Below are 20,333 nucleotides of genomic sequence, written 5' to 3'. Positions count from 1 at the left end.
CGAGTAAACATTGTCTCCGAATGTCACCGTATCGAAACGGGGAGGGCGCAAGGTGCCGGCCGGGGCAGCCGCCACCCGCCTCCCGCGGCCGTACCTGGCGGCGGGGGCCGCCGCTGCCCCGCGCCGGGCCGGGAACCGGAGCCAGGCGGGGCGAGCCTGCCCGATCCTCGTGAACCGGTTTGGTGGCAAAGATCGGAACTGCAGGAGTTCCTGCGCGGTGAGCGATGAACAGTCCAGGAGTGATGTTCGGAAGGCAGGAGCGCAGCTCCCTGCCACCGGGGCGAGGGGACATGCGGGGCGGGGCGGAGGCGAGGCGCAGGGGCGGCGGGGGTGGAAGGCTGGGGGGGGGTTCGCCCCGGTTCCCGCACCGGGGGGACTTGCTTTCTCCGCGCCTTGAGAAACGAGTTAATCCCTGGGCAGCCGTACGGCGGAGGGGGTGACAGGCGGAACGTCCTCGGCAGCCGCGGGGGGAAAAGGACCAAAAGCATCGCTTGGGCTGGAAGGACGCCTGCCGCTTGCTCTGCCTTCGCCTTCGGGTTTCAGCGCCCCCGTCCATTATAAGAAAATCGGAGAATGTGGCGTTCGGGTGGAGTTCCCAGCAGCCCCCCCGGTGCCGCCTGGTGCGCTGCCCCTGCCCACGGGCTTACCGGAGCTTCTCGGCGGTGGCCGCCCGCCGGCACCGGCCTGCCGAGCGGCAGCGGCGCAGTTTGTGAGCAGTGCTCGGTGCTGGGGGACGAACAGCTCGACTTAGCAAGCTCGTCATGCTCCTTCCCTTTCTCTTGTTGTACATTTCAGCATTTCTTCTCCCTATCCCTGCCTGTTTTGCCCAGAAGCTTGCGGAGCTCCGCACGCTCCCTCGCCCTCCCCGGGCTGGGCGGCGGCCGCCTATGCCCTGCCCCGGCCGGGCACAGAAGCGCCGCTCGGAGCCGCAGGCAGCTGAACCAGGGAGGAAAATTCGGTCGGACGAGGACTGAAAAACATCATTTTCCATCAGGCGCAGACCCCCTCCCCGTGCCTCCGTCTTTGCTCAGATTGCTTGTTGAACAAGCTCAGAAAAACGCAGCAGACCTCAGCTTTATCCCTCGATCTATATAAATGCAACGTCGCATAATTGTAAGAGTCTTCTTACATATACCGAGCTGAGATTTCTTTCCAAACAGGGAGGATTCACGTACATCCGTAAGGAAACTCATTCGCTATGTAGCTGCAAAGAAAACCGGTGAGGCTGACACAGCAGCTTCGCAAGCAGAACATCAAGATGCTATCTTTGATCGTCCTCCCAGTTGTGCTTAGCAATATATACGCATCGCAGTGCCATCTGCCTAGGGCCAGCAGCAAAACAAAAGTTTCACATGGCAGCTCAAACATCCTCGGCGGCTTCTGCAGCTCAGCAAGAGAGCTACTGAAAACGTTTGTTCTTTTTCAGACGGGAGATGTCAAACTGGAAGATGTCGAAAGTACTGCAAGAGCTTAGTAAACCTCGAAGGGAATTGTCCAGCTCTTGTTTCATTGCTTTAGACTTCACGGACACTCCATAAAGACCGAGAATAGTTCCGGTTTGATGCTAAAAGTTGTGATTATCAGCTACTTCCAGCATAAACAGGGGCAGTTTGGCCAGTGTGCTAACATACAAGCCTCTGCTGCAGGTTCAGGGCTGGTCTTTGGATGAATTAATTCAACCAGTACAGTGCGATTAACTCATATAGTTGAGGGAACTATGCCAAGATAGTCACTCAGGCACACGGAGAGGTATCTTCACATTAAAACATAGTTCCACCGAGGCTTTAAAAAGCAATCCAGAGCAGTACAGGCAGAATCTGGCACTCGCCATCACAAAAATCATGTTCCTCCCTCCCCAGCCAGCACAGTTTATCAGGAGTTAGGTCTGGACAGATTGGAGGTAAAACTTGTGGCTGCCTGGGATGTGAGAATACACCATTTGCTTATTTTCAAGAATAATTCGGGAACAAATAAAGAACAGCAAATGTTTTTGAGGCAGGCAACCAAAACAAATCACTGCAATTTCTAGGCATTTTCTGTTGTTGTTGTTTCAGGACTCTACTGGGTTTTTTTTCACTAAAATCTTTCATATATCCAGAAAGACTTCCAATGAGAACAAGATGCTTGTCCTTCAACACCACATTATCAACAGAGGTCATTTGCTATTTTTCAATGAATTATCCCTTTTATTTGTTTATTTCTTTGATCAGCTATAAATGAAAGTTATTCGTGTATATAAAACTGAAGTTTTTACTGTTGAAATTGAACTGTACATGTTTACTACAGGAAAAAATATCAACTCTTGTTTAACAAGACATTATACATCAATAAGCAATAACCTTGTGGAGGATTTGCAATCACCTGGTCTATAAAAACAAGCAGGACAAATAACAGCAATTTATATGCAAAAGTAATGATTTAATGACTATAAGCAAGACAAAGCAATAAGAATTGTGCTTCTTTTGCAGACTGGAGACAATGAAATGTTTAACTACAATTTTCCCGTACAAACATGAAACAATATCCATATAGAATAAACACCCTCACAAATGTATAACTGATGGGTGATGAACACACACAAAGTTCGACCAAAGCAAAGCACAAACTGAAAAGTGTTCTCGGCTGTTCATATTTTATGGTGGAAAAGTTCTTTCTACCCCCCCAAAAAATACCCTTAGAAGCCTCAAATAAAATGCACCTATTTTGCAGGCCATTAAAGAGGAGGCATTCTCCACAATTCATTGGAAATATTAAAGTACCTGTTAAATTTTAATGAAGTTAGTACTGTACCATATACATATATATTAAAACAAATTTAGATAAAATGCCTTCATCCAGCAACTTGCTGGTTCCTTAAAATTTATACCAAATAGTTTATGGCTTCTATAATGATTCCATGTGCTTTTAAAAACACAGTCCCACCACACCAAATAATAAAAAGGTAATCAAACAGGTCAAAGACTTCCATGTCCCTTAGCTTTTTTTTTTTTTTTTTTTTCTTCTTCATCACTGCATCACTTCAACATTTGGTAAAGTAAAAATATAACACTTGGAAAAAAAGACAAAGCCAGTCAAATCCTTTTAAGATTGCCAATTGCCTCCAGGTTATGAAAGACTTGAATGTACTTTCCCAATACTGTAGCTCTCACACGCAAAGTGTTTCTTGCAGTATGAGCAAAGCTCAAACAGGCGGCATCTGCAAGGGTCGAACCAGTTTAGAAATTTAACAACCATATTATGAGTGCATGAAACACAATATTTTCTTTATAGTATTTATAAATATATCATACAATACTGTTTCCTGTTATGTCATATACCAATATGGCATTGTACAATAAGCATAATGCCATCTGATTCTTACAAAAGCGAATCATTTAAACAAGTCAGTAAATAAAACGGTAATACCCGCTTTTAGGCATACAGATTGTAAAACTGAAGTTTACTTTTCTTTTGATCGGTTCTGCGCAGCAACAGAGAAGTAAAAGATGCAACATAAGAATCAAAATGGCTAATACGCAAAAATTGTTATTCACAGTGACATGGCTACATATATGCATTATTCTATGCATATTCTTTCCGTTTTGTTGGATTTCAAGATGAAAAAGCACTTGCTTTCTACAGGTTCACAAAACAGCATAAGAACAATAACAATCGAAGAGAATGCAATGGAGGAGTTAGTCTGGATTAACAAACTACTTCCCGGGATTTGTATCAACTTCTGGAGACTCCCGAGTCCAGATGATGGGGACGGAAACAACTCCGCATCACTCAGAACAGGTGAAGGTGTAACTTTTGTTTGCTTCCCAGTCCTCTGAAAACAATTTACATTTCAATCTTGCGTTTCCATTAACGTCCATCCTGAATGTCACCTAGTCCGCCTTTTATAGCCAAGTTCAGTGTCACTACAAAAGAAAGCAATTTGGACGATAGTCACATGGATTAGCATCTATAAAGCTGTAATGGCATGGAGAGATCTATATAAAGGAGGGGCGGGGAGGGCAGGGGGTGATAGCCTGGTTGGCACGTCAACCAGATGAAGTGGCCGAAGAGCCATTTATCGACGTTTTCCGTGCTCTGTTGGTAAAGGAGGACTGGTGGTTACTGCTGGGGCTGCTGCTGGTGCCGTTCATGGTGCTGGAGATGTGGGGGAACTGGGGGTGTGGAGACTGGACCGGCGTGCTGGGGCTGGGCAAACAGGAGGAGGTGGAGGGGATGCCTCCTGCTGGGCTGCTCGCCTTGTCGCTCCCAGAGTCACTTTCCAGCTCCCCGCTATTATTCAAGCCTTCCCTCTGGTGACTGATCTTCATTCTCTTGCATGTAGGTCGGACCCGGTATTTCAAGGGGAGAGGCCCGTTCTGCAAGGCAAAGGCAAAACCCTGGTAAGGACCCTCCCCGGGCCACAACCCGCACCTGCACCCCCCACCCTGCCCTGGGAGGAGGCATGCTGGAGATACTCACCCGCCTCCAGGTATAGATGTAGGCAATATCCATTAGGGTGTAGTAGTCCTTCAGAGGCTCCTCTTCGTACATCACATCAATCTGTCCAAGAGAAACCCTTGCATTAAGGAGCATCCAGGTATTTACCCCTAGCGTATGACTGCTCTAGGGGGGAAAGTAACCCCACTGCCATATGTATCAGAAAACTGAAAAAATGCTATACCAAACCCAGCAGGGGATATGGACTTTTCATATCTATTAGATATGTTTTAAATACATTAAGGAGCAGTTTCTCAATACTTTGGTATTTACAGCATTGAAAAAATTACAGAATGTCACCAAACTCTCCTGATAGATATTTTTAAAATAATGTTCATAATCCCATCAACATATTGCACACACCAGAAATACTTGGTAGTTGGCACTTGCTGAAACTGGCTGTAATGAGAAACTAAGTGCTAACCAGCAGTAGCAGGCTCAGAATAGCAAGACTGATTTAAAAAAAAAAAACAAACCAACAATACAACACTCTTTCCCCATACGTACCTGGAAAGTGTTGGGTATATCCATTTTACTCCGCAGGAACTTTCTTAGGTGCATCACTGTCATTGCTGCTGGGCAGCGTAAGTATCTTTTGTCATTCACCTGATGGCATAGTAAAGAAAATCAGTCTACTGAGAACAAGCAATTACTCCCACCAAACTTGTATTCTAACATTTTATGTCATTAAAAAAAAAAAAAAAAGGGACCTTGTTAGATTATGAATTATGATACAACAATTTCTGCTGCCTTAGAAGGAACAACAGAAATAAGAGCTAAATTACAGTTCCAGAGAAAGTAATAAAAAAGCAGCGAATTTCATATGTAAAGATTTGTATCTCATACAAAATCCCTTTTTAGGATATATATGCATTACATAGGGTCTTTTTATATTCAATAATAAATAATTTATTAAAATATAAATTTACAGCAGAATTTGACAAAATATCAGCTTCTGCTTTAAAAGTAATACTACAGGTTTTTTTTTTATTTTAAAAAGTTGCTTACATATACAGCTGTATGATGATGTTTTACCTCTTTTGTACCTAGCACCACAATAGGAGATATGCTTCTTTTGTTCTAGATACATATACCTATGCATTTTTCTCAGCTACAAACCTGCCCCGAAGATGTTTGTGTGTGTTACATTTCCCCTGGAGTAAAGGAAAGTTATTTACCTCTTCCTTTGATTTTTCTTTCTCCTTATTTCCTTTTCGTTCCAGTCTGCGAGAAGAAATGAAACAATTACAACAAATAATAAATATAGCTGCCAACAGTCAGGTAAACATAAAATATTGCCATTCTGGAACTTGCCTATTCTGGTCAAAGAATTCAATGGATAAGCTTATTATCTCGTCGTCTGTTATAATTCTTTTGTCTTCGTCAGCCACTTCTCCCCTGTCTTCATTAGAGCCATTGGCAGCTGCGCAGAAATTTCCACAATAATTTACATTTTGAAATTCAAATCAGGAAGAATGGCAATTCTCAGTAACAAGAAAAAAAATCTCCATAGTAAGATTATTAATTAAAGCTCCCTAACTGCTAAAACAGTAAACTTTTATTAGGCTGAATTTACTTCTTAAAATTCTGTCATGGTAATACACGATTTGTAAGTTAAAAAGGAAACAGCAATGCATCTAGGTCAACGCTACATTCATTAAAATTGTGAACGAGAAGCTTTTACCATCAGCTGATGGATGAGCAGCATAAAAATCCCTTCTTCTTTTCATTTCATCTAGATGGAAAAGCACATATTTTTATTTTAGTATTTACTCTGTAGCTCCCGGTACTGATAGCAGCTCTGGTTTTGTTTTTCTGCTCTGAAGAAAAAATCCAGTTTAACTACTTACTTTTGAAAAGGCCTGGTACTAGCTTGTATACAATATCTTGGAGAGTTTTATCTGACCTGAAAAAAAGAACAACCCCAAAACATAAAATTAAGCATATGAAGCGATATTTTAATCCAAGCAGCAGCCCCCCATTTATAATCTTTCACAACAATGAGACATCTTCTACAAAGTGGGAGCCTAGTCATAAAAAGTTAACTTACAAGACCTTGTAATCAAACCGACAGTGTTCTAAATACTGCTATAAAACAAAAGTCATCTGTGCCACCACAACTGAAAAAGAACTAGCTTGGACTGAAGGAAGCCCTTAAAACCTGTATGTTTTTAAATAAATAAAGATAATAATAAAGAAAATAAAGACGGCAAAACGTAATACTGAAAGAAAAACATTTCTGAAAGAAGCAGCATGCTTTAAAGGCTTTTGCCCCTGAGCTTGGAAAGTTTCAGCAAGAGTTTCCATGACTGGAAGCTATGGCTGGAGTGAGGCATTTCTCAAAGATACAGAAACTAAAAACTGTCGGGATGGTACACATGAGAATGGGGGAGAGTGAGGAGGCACTGCATCAATGGGTGGCGTATGCAAAAACAGATCAACAAAAACTTTCTGTCTCGCATCCAGAGAAATCTTCAATTTCAATCAATGACAAAACTCCAAAGAGAGAGCATACTACACGAGTTGGCTTGTAAATTGACAAGCCCTTTCAGATTTAAATCACAGATGAAGAGATAACATCGACCAACTACTGCTCGTCTCCCCATAAAAAGTAAAGTAAGAGGCACAGGGTGCGCACTGCATCTTTCTCCTACCTTATATTCAAAAGCGGTCGAGTTTTGTGAACTTGGACATCACAGATAGGACAATACTTGCTGGTCTCCAAGTAACGCACGATACAGGTCTTACAGACTGTAAGTCAAACACGAAAGCCTTTTACTGATGGAAAGCCTTTTACTGATGGTCGTAGGTGACGCTCAGATATGCACAGACAGAGGTGCGATTTTCTAAACTATGCAAGCTTGAGCAAATCGTCCATTGTCAGCAGTGCGCTGCTTAAGCTAAACAAATAGCCAAATAAGCTGCAATTACCATGAAAAGGGGACGCTTAGAGTATATAGATTATTACTTTAACAAAGACCGCAGGGCCACCGTCAGAAAAACTGCGTCGCGGCCAGACCACCTATTTCCCAGCCCGTCGGGGAGCCAAAGGGGCGGCGGTGCCGGGCACCTTGGGGGGCTTGGACTGGGGGGTCTTTAGTGTTGTGTGTGTTCCTGGGATGCCGGGAAAGGTGGGAAGTGGCGGGGGAACAACGCGGAGCGCCCGGTCGTACTTACAGGAGTGGAGGCATTCTATGATGGTTGTTGCATCGATGAAGTACCCGCCGCAGAGCACGCACATGAGATGGGGGTTTAGCTCGGTGATTTTGATTCTGGTCGTTCGGTGCATTTTGGCGTGGCGAGTGGCGGCCCTGGAAGACACACACACACACAGAGGGCCGATCAGCGGGGACGAGCGCGGCGGCGTCCCAGGTGCCGAGCCCCGGCGCGTCGCTTTCCCCCGTGCGGCCGCATCCCCCGGCGCCCGGGCAGATCAAGCGCGGGAGGCGGCGGCGGCGCGGGGCCGGGCGGCGGGCGGAGGCCGGTCCCGAGGCCGGCGGGCGGCCCCGCACCGCCCCGCACCGCCCCGGGCCGGCCTGGGCGCAGCCCCGCGGAGGCGCGGTCGCTCCGCGGCACCCACCGCGCCGCTCCCCGGCGGGCACGGGCTTTCCCTACGGCGCGGCGGGGCACCGGCCGGCTCGCGCTCCCCGGGCGGCTCGGCGGCGATGCGGCGGGTAGCTCCGGGGAGGGGGGGACGGCCGGGCACCGGGCTGCCGGCGAGCAGCACAAAGGGGAACCAGCGCCTCCCGGTGCGGCTGCCCTGGCATTTCCGGAGAGCGGGGAGGGGCGGCGGGGGGAGGGACGGGGGTGGGGGGGGGACACACGCACCTCCGAGCGGGGCCGGGCACCGGGGCGGCGGGGCCGGCCCGCGAGGGGGGTCCGGGCGGCTGCCGCTGCTGCTCGGTGCCGATCCGGATCTGCTCCGCTCTCCGAGGGGGTTGCTATAGCAACTTACACTTACACTTGGCATCCTGCCACCGCTGGGAACACACGAGAGCTGGGCGGGGGGGCGGCCGGGGGGGGGCGGGCCGGGCCGAGCCGAGCCGGGCCAGGGGGTGGGACGCGGGGCCCGGGGGCTGGCGGAGGGGGTGGAGGAGCCGAGAAGCCCGCGGGGGTCTGGGAGCCCGGCTGCGAGGGGAGGGGAGGGGGAGGGCGGGAGGTGCGGGGGGTGGCCCGGGGGGGGTCAGGGTGCCGCAGCTCGGGGGGTGCCGGGGCGCGGTACGGGGCTGCCCGGGCGGCGGGGGCGGCCGCGGGCCCGGAGCTGAGCCGGGCTTTGGGGTCTCAGCCCGGCGGAGCCGAGCGCCAGAGGCTCCTCCCGAGCCTCGGCCATTTCGGATCCTCTCAGGGGCCTCTCTCCACGTCGACTCGGTGCGAGGAGCTGTCTGAGATCGCTCCTCTCCCCCTCCGCTCTCTCCCGCCCTCCGCCGCGCCGCGCTCCCGGGGACCGAGCCCCCCGCGCCGCCGGCGGGGTGCCGAGCCCCAGCTCCGCGCCGCCAGCCTCCCCGCTCCCCCTTCTCCCCTTTCCTCCTTTCTCTCCTTCCCCCGCTCCAGCTCCTCTCTCTCTCTCTCTTTCTCCCCCCCCTCCCCTTTTGACTCTCGTTTGAAAAGCCTCCCGCGGACGAAGCGAGCGCGGTGCAAAGTTTTGCAAGAGGTGGAAAAAGACTGGCAGCACCATGGTAAGGTGGTTGGACGGGAGAAAACAAGTCTCCGGATCCTTAAACAAACCCCCTTTTCAGCAATAAAGCATACCAAGGTAGGGGTGGGGGTGGGTGGGGGGAAGTCCAGACCGACTTTAAACGGTACATTAGTGACAACATGCGAAGGACCATGTGACCAGATCATTCCTAAAGCTAAATCAACACCTTGTCAACACAATGCAGTGACAAGAGTGAAAAACAAATGTCATTTTCACAGTCTGAAACCCGTAACCCCCATCGGATGCACTGGCACCAACGTTTGATGCACACATACGATTTAAAATGAGAGGGAATAAGAGGTAAACTACGTCGGGGGAAAAAACCCTGACAGCTACGTCAGTTGCAGAGTAAATTATTTTCTGTCAACCAGATCCTGATAACAACGTTACTCCAATGCAAACTATTCATTTCCCCACGTCAGTGCTCCCAGCACACCAGCTCCCACCCTTGGTCCCCACTCTCCCCGAGGCAGAGCTTGCCAGCCACCTCTCACTGCAGCACCGTGCGAGATGGAGCAGTCTCAAGATGCGAGGTTCTCCTCAGCCACTCGCAAACTTCGATGTTAAGGCAGCATTAAAAAAAAAAAAAAAAAAAAAAAAAAGCAACACACCAAGCAAACCTATTTCCTAAAACCTTTGCATTTCAGCCAAATTGCCCAGGACAGGGGTACAATATTCCTCAAGAAGTGTGCACAGCGCCAACGAGCGACCCTAGCCAGGAAACTTCTCTTGCTGCTGCAGGAGAACCCTCGAGTGAGCAGCCGATAAAACCCCTCAGCATCAAACCACAGCCGGCCAGCACACAGAAAAGCAAAGTGCAAGAAGCACCCAGCCAGACCAGGTCCCCAAAGCTGTTCCTAGCCCTGTGCGGCAAAAAGCAAGACTCCCATTGCGTTGTACTGCGGCTTAAATGTCGCTTCCAGGGTCCCTGACCCTCCGCTTCTTACTTTTAAATTGATACCGAGGGTCTGCTTTTCCCAGAAAAGGCTGAGCTCGGGCTTCTGCACTCCTCTGCGGAGTCCAACGCCCTGAAGCCGGAGACTCTGGGGTCCCTTTAGGTACTTAAACACGGGCAGGCTGCTTTCACGGTTCTGTGTTTTATTTGCTGGAATCACTACCTTATAATTCAGAAATATCTGAACCAAAAAACCCAGCAGTGACCGAGGTCACGCAAGCCGGTTGACCGAGAATTCCTTCCCAGCCCTGACGGACTGGGACAAACCTTTCAAGACATTAACGCGTTTATTTCACACAGGCGTAGCCCCTTCCTAAATGGAGGGGGATTAAATTCAACCGTGAAACCTGTTTTGTCGAAGCAACCCCTAAACGTGGATTATTTATCGCCCAAAGTTAGCACATTTTCAACGTGCTATGAACTATCTTTGAAACCAGTGGTTTTTCTCCAGCGAGCTGAACCAAGCGCCTGACTTCTCCCCAAAAAGCCACCCGGCCGGGCACACGCACACGCGTGTCTGTCCTGCGGGTATGGCACACGAATGCAGCACGTTTCAGTACAGCAGCCTGAGCTTCATATTTTGGTACGAGGGAAACCCTCTCAGATTTTTTTTCCTGCTCGTGCTGCGAGCATGGCAAACACCAACACTTCACACAGTCAATACAAACAGCCTCTTAACCATGACAATATATATATTTACACACTGACACACGGAACAACTAAACGTAAAATACACGGACATAATACTCGCTAGAAGTAAACACTGGCAGCCAACTGATTATTTAGAGGCCTTAAACGGGTTATGTCAAAATGAAGAAAAACAGAAGTGCATTCTCCTGCTAAGAATCAGCTATGTTATTAAAAATCTATAAAGGCAATAAGCTATTAAACCTTGCTCGACAGGTCTCTAACAGAAATACATACATAAAAACCAGAAGCATCGCTCGGGTAGGTTTGTGTACTTTGCACCCATCTCCTCTCGGAAAATTCTCTCATCAGGAATAAAGCAGCCGTCATTCTACATCTTCACCCTTTATCAGTCAGAGCCACTTTTACCATCGAGCCTGTTATTACTCTTTTGCTTAAGAATGGCCACATATGTTTCAAAGGAGGGGACGGTGCTTCTTTCAGAGAAGGCACACGGAGCTCAAATATCTCTGCCCAGCTCGCTGCAGCGAGGAAGGACCTGAATATTGGCAACTGAGTGCAAAAGGACCCCTGTCCCTTAAACCGCCTCCCTGGAACTAAGTGAAGGACATGATCTGTCTGCTTACAGAATACACTAAAATGTTAATTTCGTGCTATCGAAGCGGTCAGGTAGGTCAAGCCTTCATGTCTCTGGCAAACTGCAACACAAGTTTGTCTCAGTTTCCAGGACACGCTGCAGAGTCACTCAAAGTGGTTTCACTGGACTGGCTTTGCAGAATCTCCCTGGTCTTTGGGACAGTCCCATAAAATAAGTTGCTCTGACCACTACAGACCAAGCAAAAAAAAAAAAAAAAATCCTTTTAACGCCAAGCTTGCAATGGGGCACACATGCCCAGGTTTTCCTCAACTTTTCTGGAGAGTGGAGGAGTGAATCAAAGTTTCTAGACACTGAAAAGTTCACTACCTCACTTTTGTAGAGACGCGATTTTTCTACTTATTTTTACCTGATTATTTGCAAATATTTACAGCAAACACAGAGGAACGTCCCGCGTTATATATTGCCAAGGCCACACAGTTACAAAAACACACACCAGCAACTTTCCAGTGCTGCCCATAAGTAGCACGAGGAGCCCACTCGTGTTATCTTTAAGATCTGACAAAGGATTTAATGTGGATTTACCCTTCCGGGGGTCAGGAGAAAAATAAATAAATAAATAAAAATAATAGAAAATAAATTAGAAAAAAACCCTCCAAAGCCAACACCACAACCCTGCGTCCCACAGACACATCACCTTTGCTCCAAAGGCTCCAGCAAACCGCACTCCCCAGCTCCCCAAGACCGCAGCCAAACTGCTACCCTGGCCCCCCAAAAAAGTTATTCCTCGGCGATGGCCACCCCCTTCCTCTCCCAGCAGGCACAAACCCCCAAAGTTTAGCATTTAGAGCAGAAATGTAAGAGGAGACATTGGAAACAACTGGGAACCGCCATCTTACAACCCATCCAATTTCACACAAGTACTTGTCCAACTTAAGTTAATAACATTTTCTGCTGGGTGCCCCGACCCCTAACAACCCCCCCAGGAGGATCGCTACCCCCCGCTGGCTCTATCTCTATAAAATGGGTGCGCTATCTGACATTTTAACCTCCCCCAGACACATTTCTTTCGGGGAGGACTGAAATCACTTGACCCAGGCAGCTCCAGATTTCACGAACGTCCCTGTTTAATCAAAATCTGCCTTTAAACAAAGGGCGCTCAGGCCGGGCTGGCAGCAGGGTCTGGAAATATAAATATTCTCCTCGGGGGCCATGTGCACAGAAAGGTTTTAGGGGGCGTCTGGAGAAAGAAAGGAACTAAAATTTGCAAATGTGGGTGCGTAACGCGAGCGAGTGCACAGGCTGCTGCTGCTGCTGCGTGTCTATATGTGTGTGTGTGTGGCTGGAGCAGCCTGTCAGCGCTTTTCCCATACGGAGAGCTCGGGGGACACCTAGGCTCCCCTTTGCAGCCCCCAAACCGGCCGAAAACCGCCGCCGAGCCCCCTTCGCCCCCCGCCCTTGGTAAGGCGACACCTCGCTTCATACGTACCCGGAAAACGGAGCCGGTGGGTGATGATCGGAGCGGCCAAAAAAGACAATGAAAGTTAAAAGTCGTTCAGCAGAAAATGAATGTGAGCCAAGCGGCCATCTTGAAATGAACTGCAGACGCTGTCAATTGCAATAAGCTTATTGCCGCCGCCGCCGCTGCGCTCCGCTCATTTTAGTTACAAAACACCCGGGTTCTCTCCTGGCGTCCACCGGCCCTTCTCGCTCCCTCGCTCTCCCGCCGAGTTCGCCGCCCGGGCGGCTCAGGCGCTGGGAGCGCAAAGTCTCCCCGGTCCGGATGGGTCCTCTCTCCACCAGCCCATTGTCTCTCCCTCTGCCCCCCGCTCCGCCTCGCGGCCTCGCTCGCGTTCCTTTTTTATTATTATTGTTATTATTACGAGTATTATTGTTGTTGTTATTTCATAGTTGGTGGCGGGGACCCGGGGAGGGAAGGAGGGCGGGCGGGCGGGCGGGCGGGAGGAGGGCGGAGGAGGGAAGAATGCAACGCTGAAGGCACACAGTGGAAACTGACACCGTCCCCAAAATGGCTCGGAGTTCGCCCGCCCCGCCAGCGTCACGTGGGGCGCCTCATTCCTTAAGGGCGGCCTGGGAATTAGCGGCGCTGCCGCCGGGGCCCGGCAGCCTCCCCGTGACCCAATCCCGCAACCCGGCCGCCTCCTCCCCCTCCCGCCCTCCCCTCCCCCGCCCGCCGCCCCTTCCCCTCCCTCCCGCCCTCCCCTCCCCCCCGGCCCTGCACGCGCTCGCCCGCGCGCCGCCGATGCCTCCTTTTCCCCGCCGCGCCGCCCGCCCCGACCCCCGGCCCCGCTCCCGCTCCGCGGCTCCCGCCCGCCTCCCCCCGCCCGCCGCGCCCCGACGCCTCCTGCCTTCGCCCGCGCCGCCGCTCCCGCTCGGCCCCTCCGCTGGCCGCCCTCGCCCCCGCTCCCCGCGGGGCCCCGCGCCCCCCCCCCGCCCCCCCCCGCCCCGAACACCGCCCGCCCTCGAGCACCCCGCGAGGTGCGGTCCCCGCCCCGCCCGGCGCTGCCCCCCCATCCTTCCCCCCGCCGCAGCCCCCGCCCCCCCCGCACACCCGCGCCCCCCCCCCGCGCCAGCCCGGCCCCCTTCCCCGCAGCTCTCGCCTCACTGCGCGGCACTTGTTGCGCGCGCCCACCCGCGGCCCCCGACACCCGCGGCCGCTCCGCGCGCCCCGTCCCGCCGTGGCCTCGCGCTCCCGCCGCCTCTCGCGCGCTGCCCTCCGCCCGCGGGACGCGCCCCCCGCCCCGCCGCGCCCGCCCGGGGCTGCGCGGGGCCGCCGGCGTCGAAGGGCGACGCGTCCCCTCGAGGGCCGCGCCGACGCTTTCCTGCCCCCGAGCAGCGGCCGCCGGCCCCGGCGCCCCCCGAGCGGCGGCGGGTGCCGGTGTCGCGGGGGCCCGCGGTGTCCCCCGCCCCGCGGAGGGGACGGGGAGCGCCAGGCGCTGCCGCCGCCGAAGCGGGCGGGAGGGAAGCGGGGAAACCCTCGCGGGCGACCGCTCGCTGCCGGAGGCAACGCGCCGCCCGCCGCCCGGGCGCGGAGGAGCGGGGAGGGAAGAGCCCGGTTCCGCGCCGCGGGCCCCGCCGCCGCCGCGCTTGCTCCGCGGGGTCGCTCTCTCCCGCCGACAGGTGCCGACGGGCTCCGCGACGGCCGCCGGCGCCGGGGCGGCCCGCAGCGAGCGGAGGGCAGCAGCCCCGCCGCCGGGCGCGGGGCGGCACCGCGCGGGGGGAGCCGCCGCCCGGCTCCGCTCGGTCCCGCGGGCTGCCGGCTTCCCGGTAGGCGGCCGGCCCCGCGGAGCAGAGCCGGGGTGCAGCCTGCCGCCCGTGCCGGGGACCAACCTTCACTCCGACCGGAGATGCGAGAGCAGCTGGAGCGAAATACCGCAGCGCGGTGGGCAATTTAGCAAACGCGCCGCGGCACGGGAGGAAGGGATTTTCGCCTCACAAGCGCTGATCTAACGTTTAGCATCTTACTTTTAGGTACAGCTAATTCACCCGTAGAAATTGCGGAACAGGAGTGCATAAACTTTATTAGATCCCAGAGAAAAATAATCGGTGACAACTCTAAAAATACACAGAATAACATAAAAGGAATGCTTTGAAGACACGACAGTCCAGCAAATATTTAACAAGAGTTAATTAAAAAAAAATGACATGAGCAAGGAATACCAAGTGTGGTCAGAAAAAAGTTATTTCGCATCCAAGGACTTGAAGAAGAAAAACAATAAAAATGAACAGTTTGCATCAAGAGATGAAAGCTATTTGTCATTTAGAAGACACTCTTAGGAATCAGAGTACTTGGGCTCAGCAGGCTGACACCTTCCTTCAATCACATCTGAGTCGCTCTTCCTAGACTTTTTGCAGCATCTTTTAGTTTTCCAACTAAATCCTAAGAGATGAAACACTGTCTTAGAATAAACATTTTTTTTGAAAGGTCAGCTAGAGGAACATAAATTTTTTTTTATAGAGTGGCAAGGGAAACCAGCACCTTATACCACAAAGAAAGTTTGCAACTGATGAACAATGCCAGCAAGTAATTAAATAGCTCCCTATTTTTACAACGTAGTAAGAAAAGTGGGAACTGAAGGAAAACAGCTTTAAACCATATTATCTACTAAAATAGATCACTATTCTTAACAGGTAGATCTTATCAGTACCCTTAGGATAGCCAAAGAGGACATTTGCTCTAGGCTCTCAAGTACTATATACATTTCTAAAACTGAAAACATTTTGAATGCAATTTTGTACTAGGACCATTCTCCAGCCAAAAATGCGTCAGATTTAACTAAATCAGCAAACTGATTAAATACACTCATTAGTGAGAAAAGGATGACTTTTCAGACACACATTACAAAAGCAGAGGTATAAACCTGAAGTTTTAATATCTTGCTTTTTCTCTCCCTCCCCCTCCCGCCCCCCCCCCGCCCCCCCCAATCCCTCTTCCCAATCCTCCAGAGTTTGGTCACTTCCAAGCATCACAATACCTCTATTGTTCAGTTACACATTTAAATCACTAAACAAAGATCAACATTTGTTTCAGTACATTTCTTACATGTCATTAACACCACTGAAGAGCCGTCAGATCCTTTTCTATTTTTAATCATGACACATTTAAATCATTGAACCAGCTTCTTTAATCATTTCTCTAAAGCATGGGAAATCAGAGTTTCAGAAAAATGATGTATTTCTTCTCATATATGTATGTATATATATTACAGTTATGAAAACAAATAAAATATTTAGGCATGTATGTAAAACACTCCCCATGCAACTAAAATCAGTTACTTTGCAACTTTATTTGAGAGGACAGGAAAGCTACACTCATAATTTTTGTAGAAGATTCTCCCCTACCCTTCCAGTCCTGGATTTTTATTTTCTATAACAGTATGTATGATTTCTTTTTGACTGGCAAGCTGTTAAAAACATTTACATCCACAACTGGAGCCAAACATAGAAATGATGATGAAGGAAAGAAGTACCTGTAATTGCTCCATCGTGCAACTAAAACTAACATCTGGGTGTGATCCTGAATCATTATTCTGAAGAAAAACAAAACAAAACAACGTCTGTTTTATATATATAAAAAATTGTGATATTGCATTTTTTCCTCTGAGGGTGCCAGGAGTACAGTACCTCTACGTTTAAGGTCACCAAGTAGGAAGGCTGGTAAGTTTTATGAAGTTGATTGCTCTAAATTAAAAACAAAGAGCGTAAAAAAAAGTCAAGTCTCAGCACCCAAACAGACTAAAGAAACACCTTGATGTGCTAAAATTACCTTGATCTGATATTCCAAGCGCCAAGAGACATCAGTTATATGGAGAGGAGATCTGCCTATGCTGAAAGACACAACAGTTACAAGTTCCCTACGCTAAAAGAAAATGCCATTTTCACAAGCTGTCCATCAATAAATAACTTTTTCATGATCCTTGTCATGTTTCTTGAAAAGTTCAAAAAGTTTCTTTAAAGTAGAATTCCAAAAGGAAGAAGAAAAGTTTCAACAGCTGTTTTCTAAAGTTTGTTAAAAATTTACTTTTTTTTTTTTAATGGAACAACATTTTAAACTTTAATCACCTAAAGTATGCATAGGTGTTTTCCAGGACAGTTTCAAAGTACTTGTAATTGAAACTATGTATCTGTGCTGACTGATTGACCTACCTTCCCAATAGGATTTCCAATGCATCCTTGTTTTTCTGGGGAAAAGAAAGAAAAAAAGGGGAAAAAAAAGGAAAAAAATATTTGCTAGGTTCAAGAAATTCCTATGAGAGAAAGAAAAGATAAATATGTTAAAATTGGTTTAAGAACCTGATATTCGGTGCAAAATTGTTCTATTCTCTCTTTATCCAGCTTACATTCTTCTAGACACGTGCTACAGGGAGAAAGAATTTATTAATTTTCTGTTAACTCAGCAGCCCACTTTAGAGTAACAAGCACCAGAAAAATGGGGTAGCTTCAACGTATTAATACCTTATAGCAGATATGTCGGCTTTCTGCTTTCCTGCCTCCAGAATACACGTTGCGGCCGCAGCATGGCAATGTTTTAATACCGTAGGGTCAATATCTTTCAGGTCTGGATCGTCTAAAATGAATGAATTACTGATCACACACGTTGTTTGCCACATGCCCGCACCCGATACCAAGAGCTGCTGCTCGCCCTTTGAACGGCACCTTTCCCACGCACGCTTCCAAACGAACGGCGTTTGGTGGCTCGGAGCGAGGGGACGGAGCGAGCAGGCGGGGTGCGCGGGGGCAGGGGCAGCGCCTGGTGCCAGCCGTACCGGGCGGGGCTGGCCGGCGGCGATCGCCCCGCCGCCTCTGCAGCTCCTTCCCCTGAAAAAACAGGAGCAAGGGGAAAAAAAAAAAAAAAAAAAAGAAAAAAAAAGAAAACCTCAATTTCCTCCCCAAGCCCCGTCCGCGCTTCTCAGAAGCCTGTCGCCAAAGGCGAGGAGCGCAGCCGGGGCCGCCCGTCGCCCCCGGCCGGCACCGGCGGCTCCCTCCGTGCGCCGGGGCGGCGGCGGGGTCATTAACACCGCCAAATTAATTGCACGGCCGTATGCCCTCACGCCGGGGTTGCCGCTGCAAGCGTCCACACGCGAAAAAACCCGCGGTCGCAGCGAGGCGGCCGAGGAAACCCGCCTCCTCACCCCACCCCGCGGACACGATCGTGGGGGGACCCCGTCGCGGGCCGCCCCCACCCCTATTTCCGACCGGTTCCAGCCGTAACGCAGCGGCCGCGCATTAGCGGTGACACCCCGCGCCGTGGCACCCTGGAGCCGCCCGCGGGCGACGCTCCGGGTGGGAGCCGCCCCGTGTGCGCGGGGCGAGGGAGGGTGGCGGACGCCGGCCCCTGCAGCGCGGACACGCGTGTACAGCCGCGTGCCCCCGCCGGGGGACGGAGCACGGTGCCCGCCTGCGCGCCCCGCGGAGCGGCGCGGCCCGCACCGCCCCCACGCCGCGCTCCCCACGCCTTACCCAGCCCGGCCTGCGGGTGATCGAGGAGGCTGCGGAACGCGGCGCGGAGGAGAGCGGCGTAAGGGCGGCGGGGGAAGCGGCGGGGGTCGCCCAGCAGCCGCCACCCGCCCTGCGCGTACGCCGACAGCTCCATTGTGGGCGCCGTGACCTTCGACACGCGCCCACGTGACGCGCGCGCAGCTGATCGCCGCGACGAGGCGGAGCCGCCGCCGTGGGGCGGCCGGGAGGGGGCGGGAGGAGGCGCCGCTCGCCGGGCGCTGCGGGGCCGCGGGGAGCTCGGGGAGCGGCGCGTCCCCCCGCTCCCCCGAGTCACGCCGCTGTCCTGCCCACGCGTGACTGCTGCGCGGGTGGCGGCGCGCCCCGCTGCTCGGCCCGTGGGGCTTGCGGCGGGAGTTGATGCCGTTTCTGACCGGGTTTGGGGCAGGATGCGGCGCCTGGCGCAGCGGCGGTTGCTTGGGGCGTATGTAGCCCGTCAGTGCTTTCAGTTCTTAATAAATCTTCAAAGTGCTTATATCTCATTAAATCCCTAAAGCGCTTGTATCTCAACACATCTTTAACCTGCATATATCGGTGTGAAACTGTGAAAGTCCACAAATTCAAGCTGTAAGTTTCTGCAGACCTGCCGCCTGCTAACTTAGAACGTCAGAAAGAGAGCATAACCCTTTTCCTTGTAGGTTATTTTGCTTCTGAGATAGCCACCTTAGATATGTGTCACAAGGCATTTGCCCCGTGTGTGGTTATAGACCTGCATATCAAACCAAATTTTATTTTTTTTATCTATGGTTACGTCCGTCTTAAATGCAAGCATAGAATCAAAATGATCTTGTAACTAAGATTGCGGTAGCATTTTGCTAAAGGCTTTGCATATTTTGACGTACATAAAATAGTGGTTTACAATACAGCCTTCACTGGTGATTTAGTAAAGATGTACAAATGCTATCTAAAAACAGCTCCACATTAAGCTAATAAATTCCTAATGTGAGGCATTAACCTGTTGCGTTACCTTTTTCTTTTTTGTCATAGTGAAACATTGTCATAGTCTACAAAAAAATCTTAAAAGTTAATATTTTACAAGTGAACAATGAAATGGTGTGTGTTCATATTAGCTAAGGACCAAATTAGGACTGATCTAATAAAGCACAGGTAAAGGCCTTACTATGTCACGTGAATTATGATGTATATACCCTTTGGAGCTGAAGGATGCAAAATGCTTTAGATACCACCTTTTTCTTCGCTCATGGCTGTTCCAAATGGACAAGAACATTACTGTGCAATCTGTTCCTCTTTATTGAACAAACGTTTCTGCTGAACCTTTCTTAAAGGAAAATTCAATGTTGAAAGCTGCTCAGCCTAAAAAAATGAGCAAAAGCGAAAGGCCTCTGACAGATTCATGATTTTAAAATAACATCTATATAATGTCAAAAAGATAGTCCTTTTTTTCCTGCTACAGATACATATCAGACAACAAGAAGGGCAAAACCAACTGACTTTGCAAATTATTGCCATATATGTCAAATAATAGAAAAACAGAGCAGAGCATTTTCCCCCTCTAAATTTTTAATGTTACTTAAATAGTGTTGCTGATAAAAGCAGGTCAGATAGCTGTACTTATAAAGTATAATATTCCAGAGTAACTTAATTTAAAATAGTGCATATAGCCCCACTCTTTTGATCGTCTGCTGACCTGTGCTGCAATCCATTTGCAGGTTGACAGTGCTGTCAGAGGACTGCACTTCTTACTGGGAAAGGGCTTTCAACAAACACATTTCACTTCATCTGAACTATTCATGGTAATTGACTGGTCACTGATTTAATCAAAAAGCTGTTAGGAATTTTGTATCTGTATCCATAGCTCTCACTAATTACAATCAGTTGTCTTAAGAGCTCAGTCCAGCTTTGGAGGCCAGTTCAAGTTTTGTTGCAGTAAGAACAGTAAGGTTAAACTTCATGAAGTCACATTTTATGTTTATTTGAATCACACT

General features: G+C 50.1%; 2 protein-coding genes and 1 long non-coding RNA gene across 4 annotated transcripts; 1 reads left to right on the top strand and 2 right to left on the bottom strand.

Annotated features, from left to right (window-relative positions):
- The first annotated feature begins 330 nt into the window (after positions 1-330).
- On the top strand, positions 331-5,660 carry LOC114011188 (uncharacterized). The gene is made up of 4 exons (XR_008747454.1): positions 331-1,113; positions 3,622-3,777; positions 4,322-4,379; positions 5,561-5,660. It is a non-coding gene; the product is annotated as an uncharacterized LOC114011188 (long non-coding RNA).
- BMI1 (BMI1 proto-oncogene, polycomb ring finger) lies at positions 2,398-13,343 on the bottom strand. The gene is made up of 10 exons (XM_013296415.3): positions 12,860-13,343; positions 7,654-7,787; positions 7,131-7,227; positions 6,327-6,382; positions 6,161-6,211; positions 5,791-5,899; positions 5,655-5,700; positions 4,984-5,082; positions 4,459-4,539; positions 2,398-4,355 (listed from the first exon to the last, which is right to left on the bottom strand). Exons 2-10 carry the CDS (start codon positions 7,763-7,765, stop codon positions 4,026-4,028), a joined length of 981 nt encoding a protein of 326 aa, XP_013151869.2. The 5' UTR covers positions 7,766-7,787; positions 12,860-13,343; the 3' UTR covers positions 2,398-4,025.
- A 1,548-nt stretch (positions 13,344-14,891) lies between these two features.
- Positions 14,892-18,520, bottom strand: COMMD3 (COMM domain containing 3). Of its 2 annotated transcripts, XM_055805872.1 has the most exons (8): positions 18,352-18,520; positions 17,347-17,458; positions 17,185-17,248; positions 17,038-17,072; positions 16,658-16,718; positions 16,516-16,572; positions 16,362-16,421; positions 14,892-15,271 (listed from the first exon to the last, which is right to left on the bottom strand). In XM_055805872.1, the coding sequence occupies exons 1-8, from the start codon at positions 18,482-18,484 to the stop codon at positions 15,212-15,214; spliced, it is 582 nt and encodes a 193-aa protein (XP_055661847.1). In that variant the 5' UTR covers positions 18,485-18,520; the 3' UTR covers positions 14,892-15,211. The 2 variants fall into 2 exon arrangements, with proteins under 2 accessions (XP_055661847.1, XP_055661848.1); XM_055805873.1 differs by lacking the exons at positions 17,038-17,072; positions 17,185-17,248.
- Between the last annotated feature and the right edge of the window lie 1,813 nt (positions 18,521-20,333).

The sequence above is a fragment of the Falco peregrinus genome, chromosome 5, assembly GCF_023634155.1.
Source record: "Falco peregrinus isolate bFalPer1 chromosome 5, bFalPer1.pri, whole genome shotgun sequence".
Lineage (NCBI taxonomy): Eukaryota > Metazoa > Chordata > Aves > Falconiformes > Falconidae > Falco > Falco peregrinus.
This window is presented reverse-complemented; position numbering and strand designations above follow the sequence as displayed.

Coding starts and splice junctions, on each gene's coding strand:
- COMMD3 (XM_055805872.1), bottom strand. CDS start 18,484: ATGGAGCTGTCGGCGTACGCGCAGGGCGGGTGGCGGCTGCTGGGCGAC. Junction 17,073..17,184: donor AATTTTGCACCGAATATCAG/GTTCTTAAACCA, acceptor TCTTTTCCCCAG/AAAAACAAGGATGCATTGGA. Junction 16,719..17,037: donor TTGGAAATCCTATTGGGAAG/GTAGGTCAATCA, acceptor TGTGTCTTTCAG/CATAGGCAGATCTCCTCTCC.
- BMI1 (XM_013296415.3), bottom strand. CDS start 7,765: ATGCACCGAACGACCAGAATCAAAATCACCGAGCTAAACCCCCATCTC. Junction 5,900..6,160: donor TGCTCATCCATCAGCTGATG/GTAAAAGCTTCT, acceptor ATTTCTGCGCAG/CTGCCAATGGCTCTAATGAA. Junction 4,356..4,458: donor ACATCTATACCTGGAGGCGG/GTGAGTATCTCC, acceptor TTTGCCTTGCAG/AACGGGCCTCTCCCCTTGAA.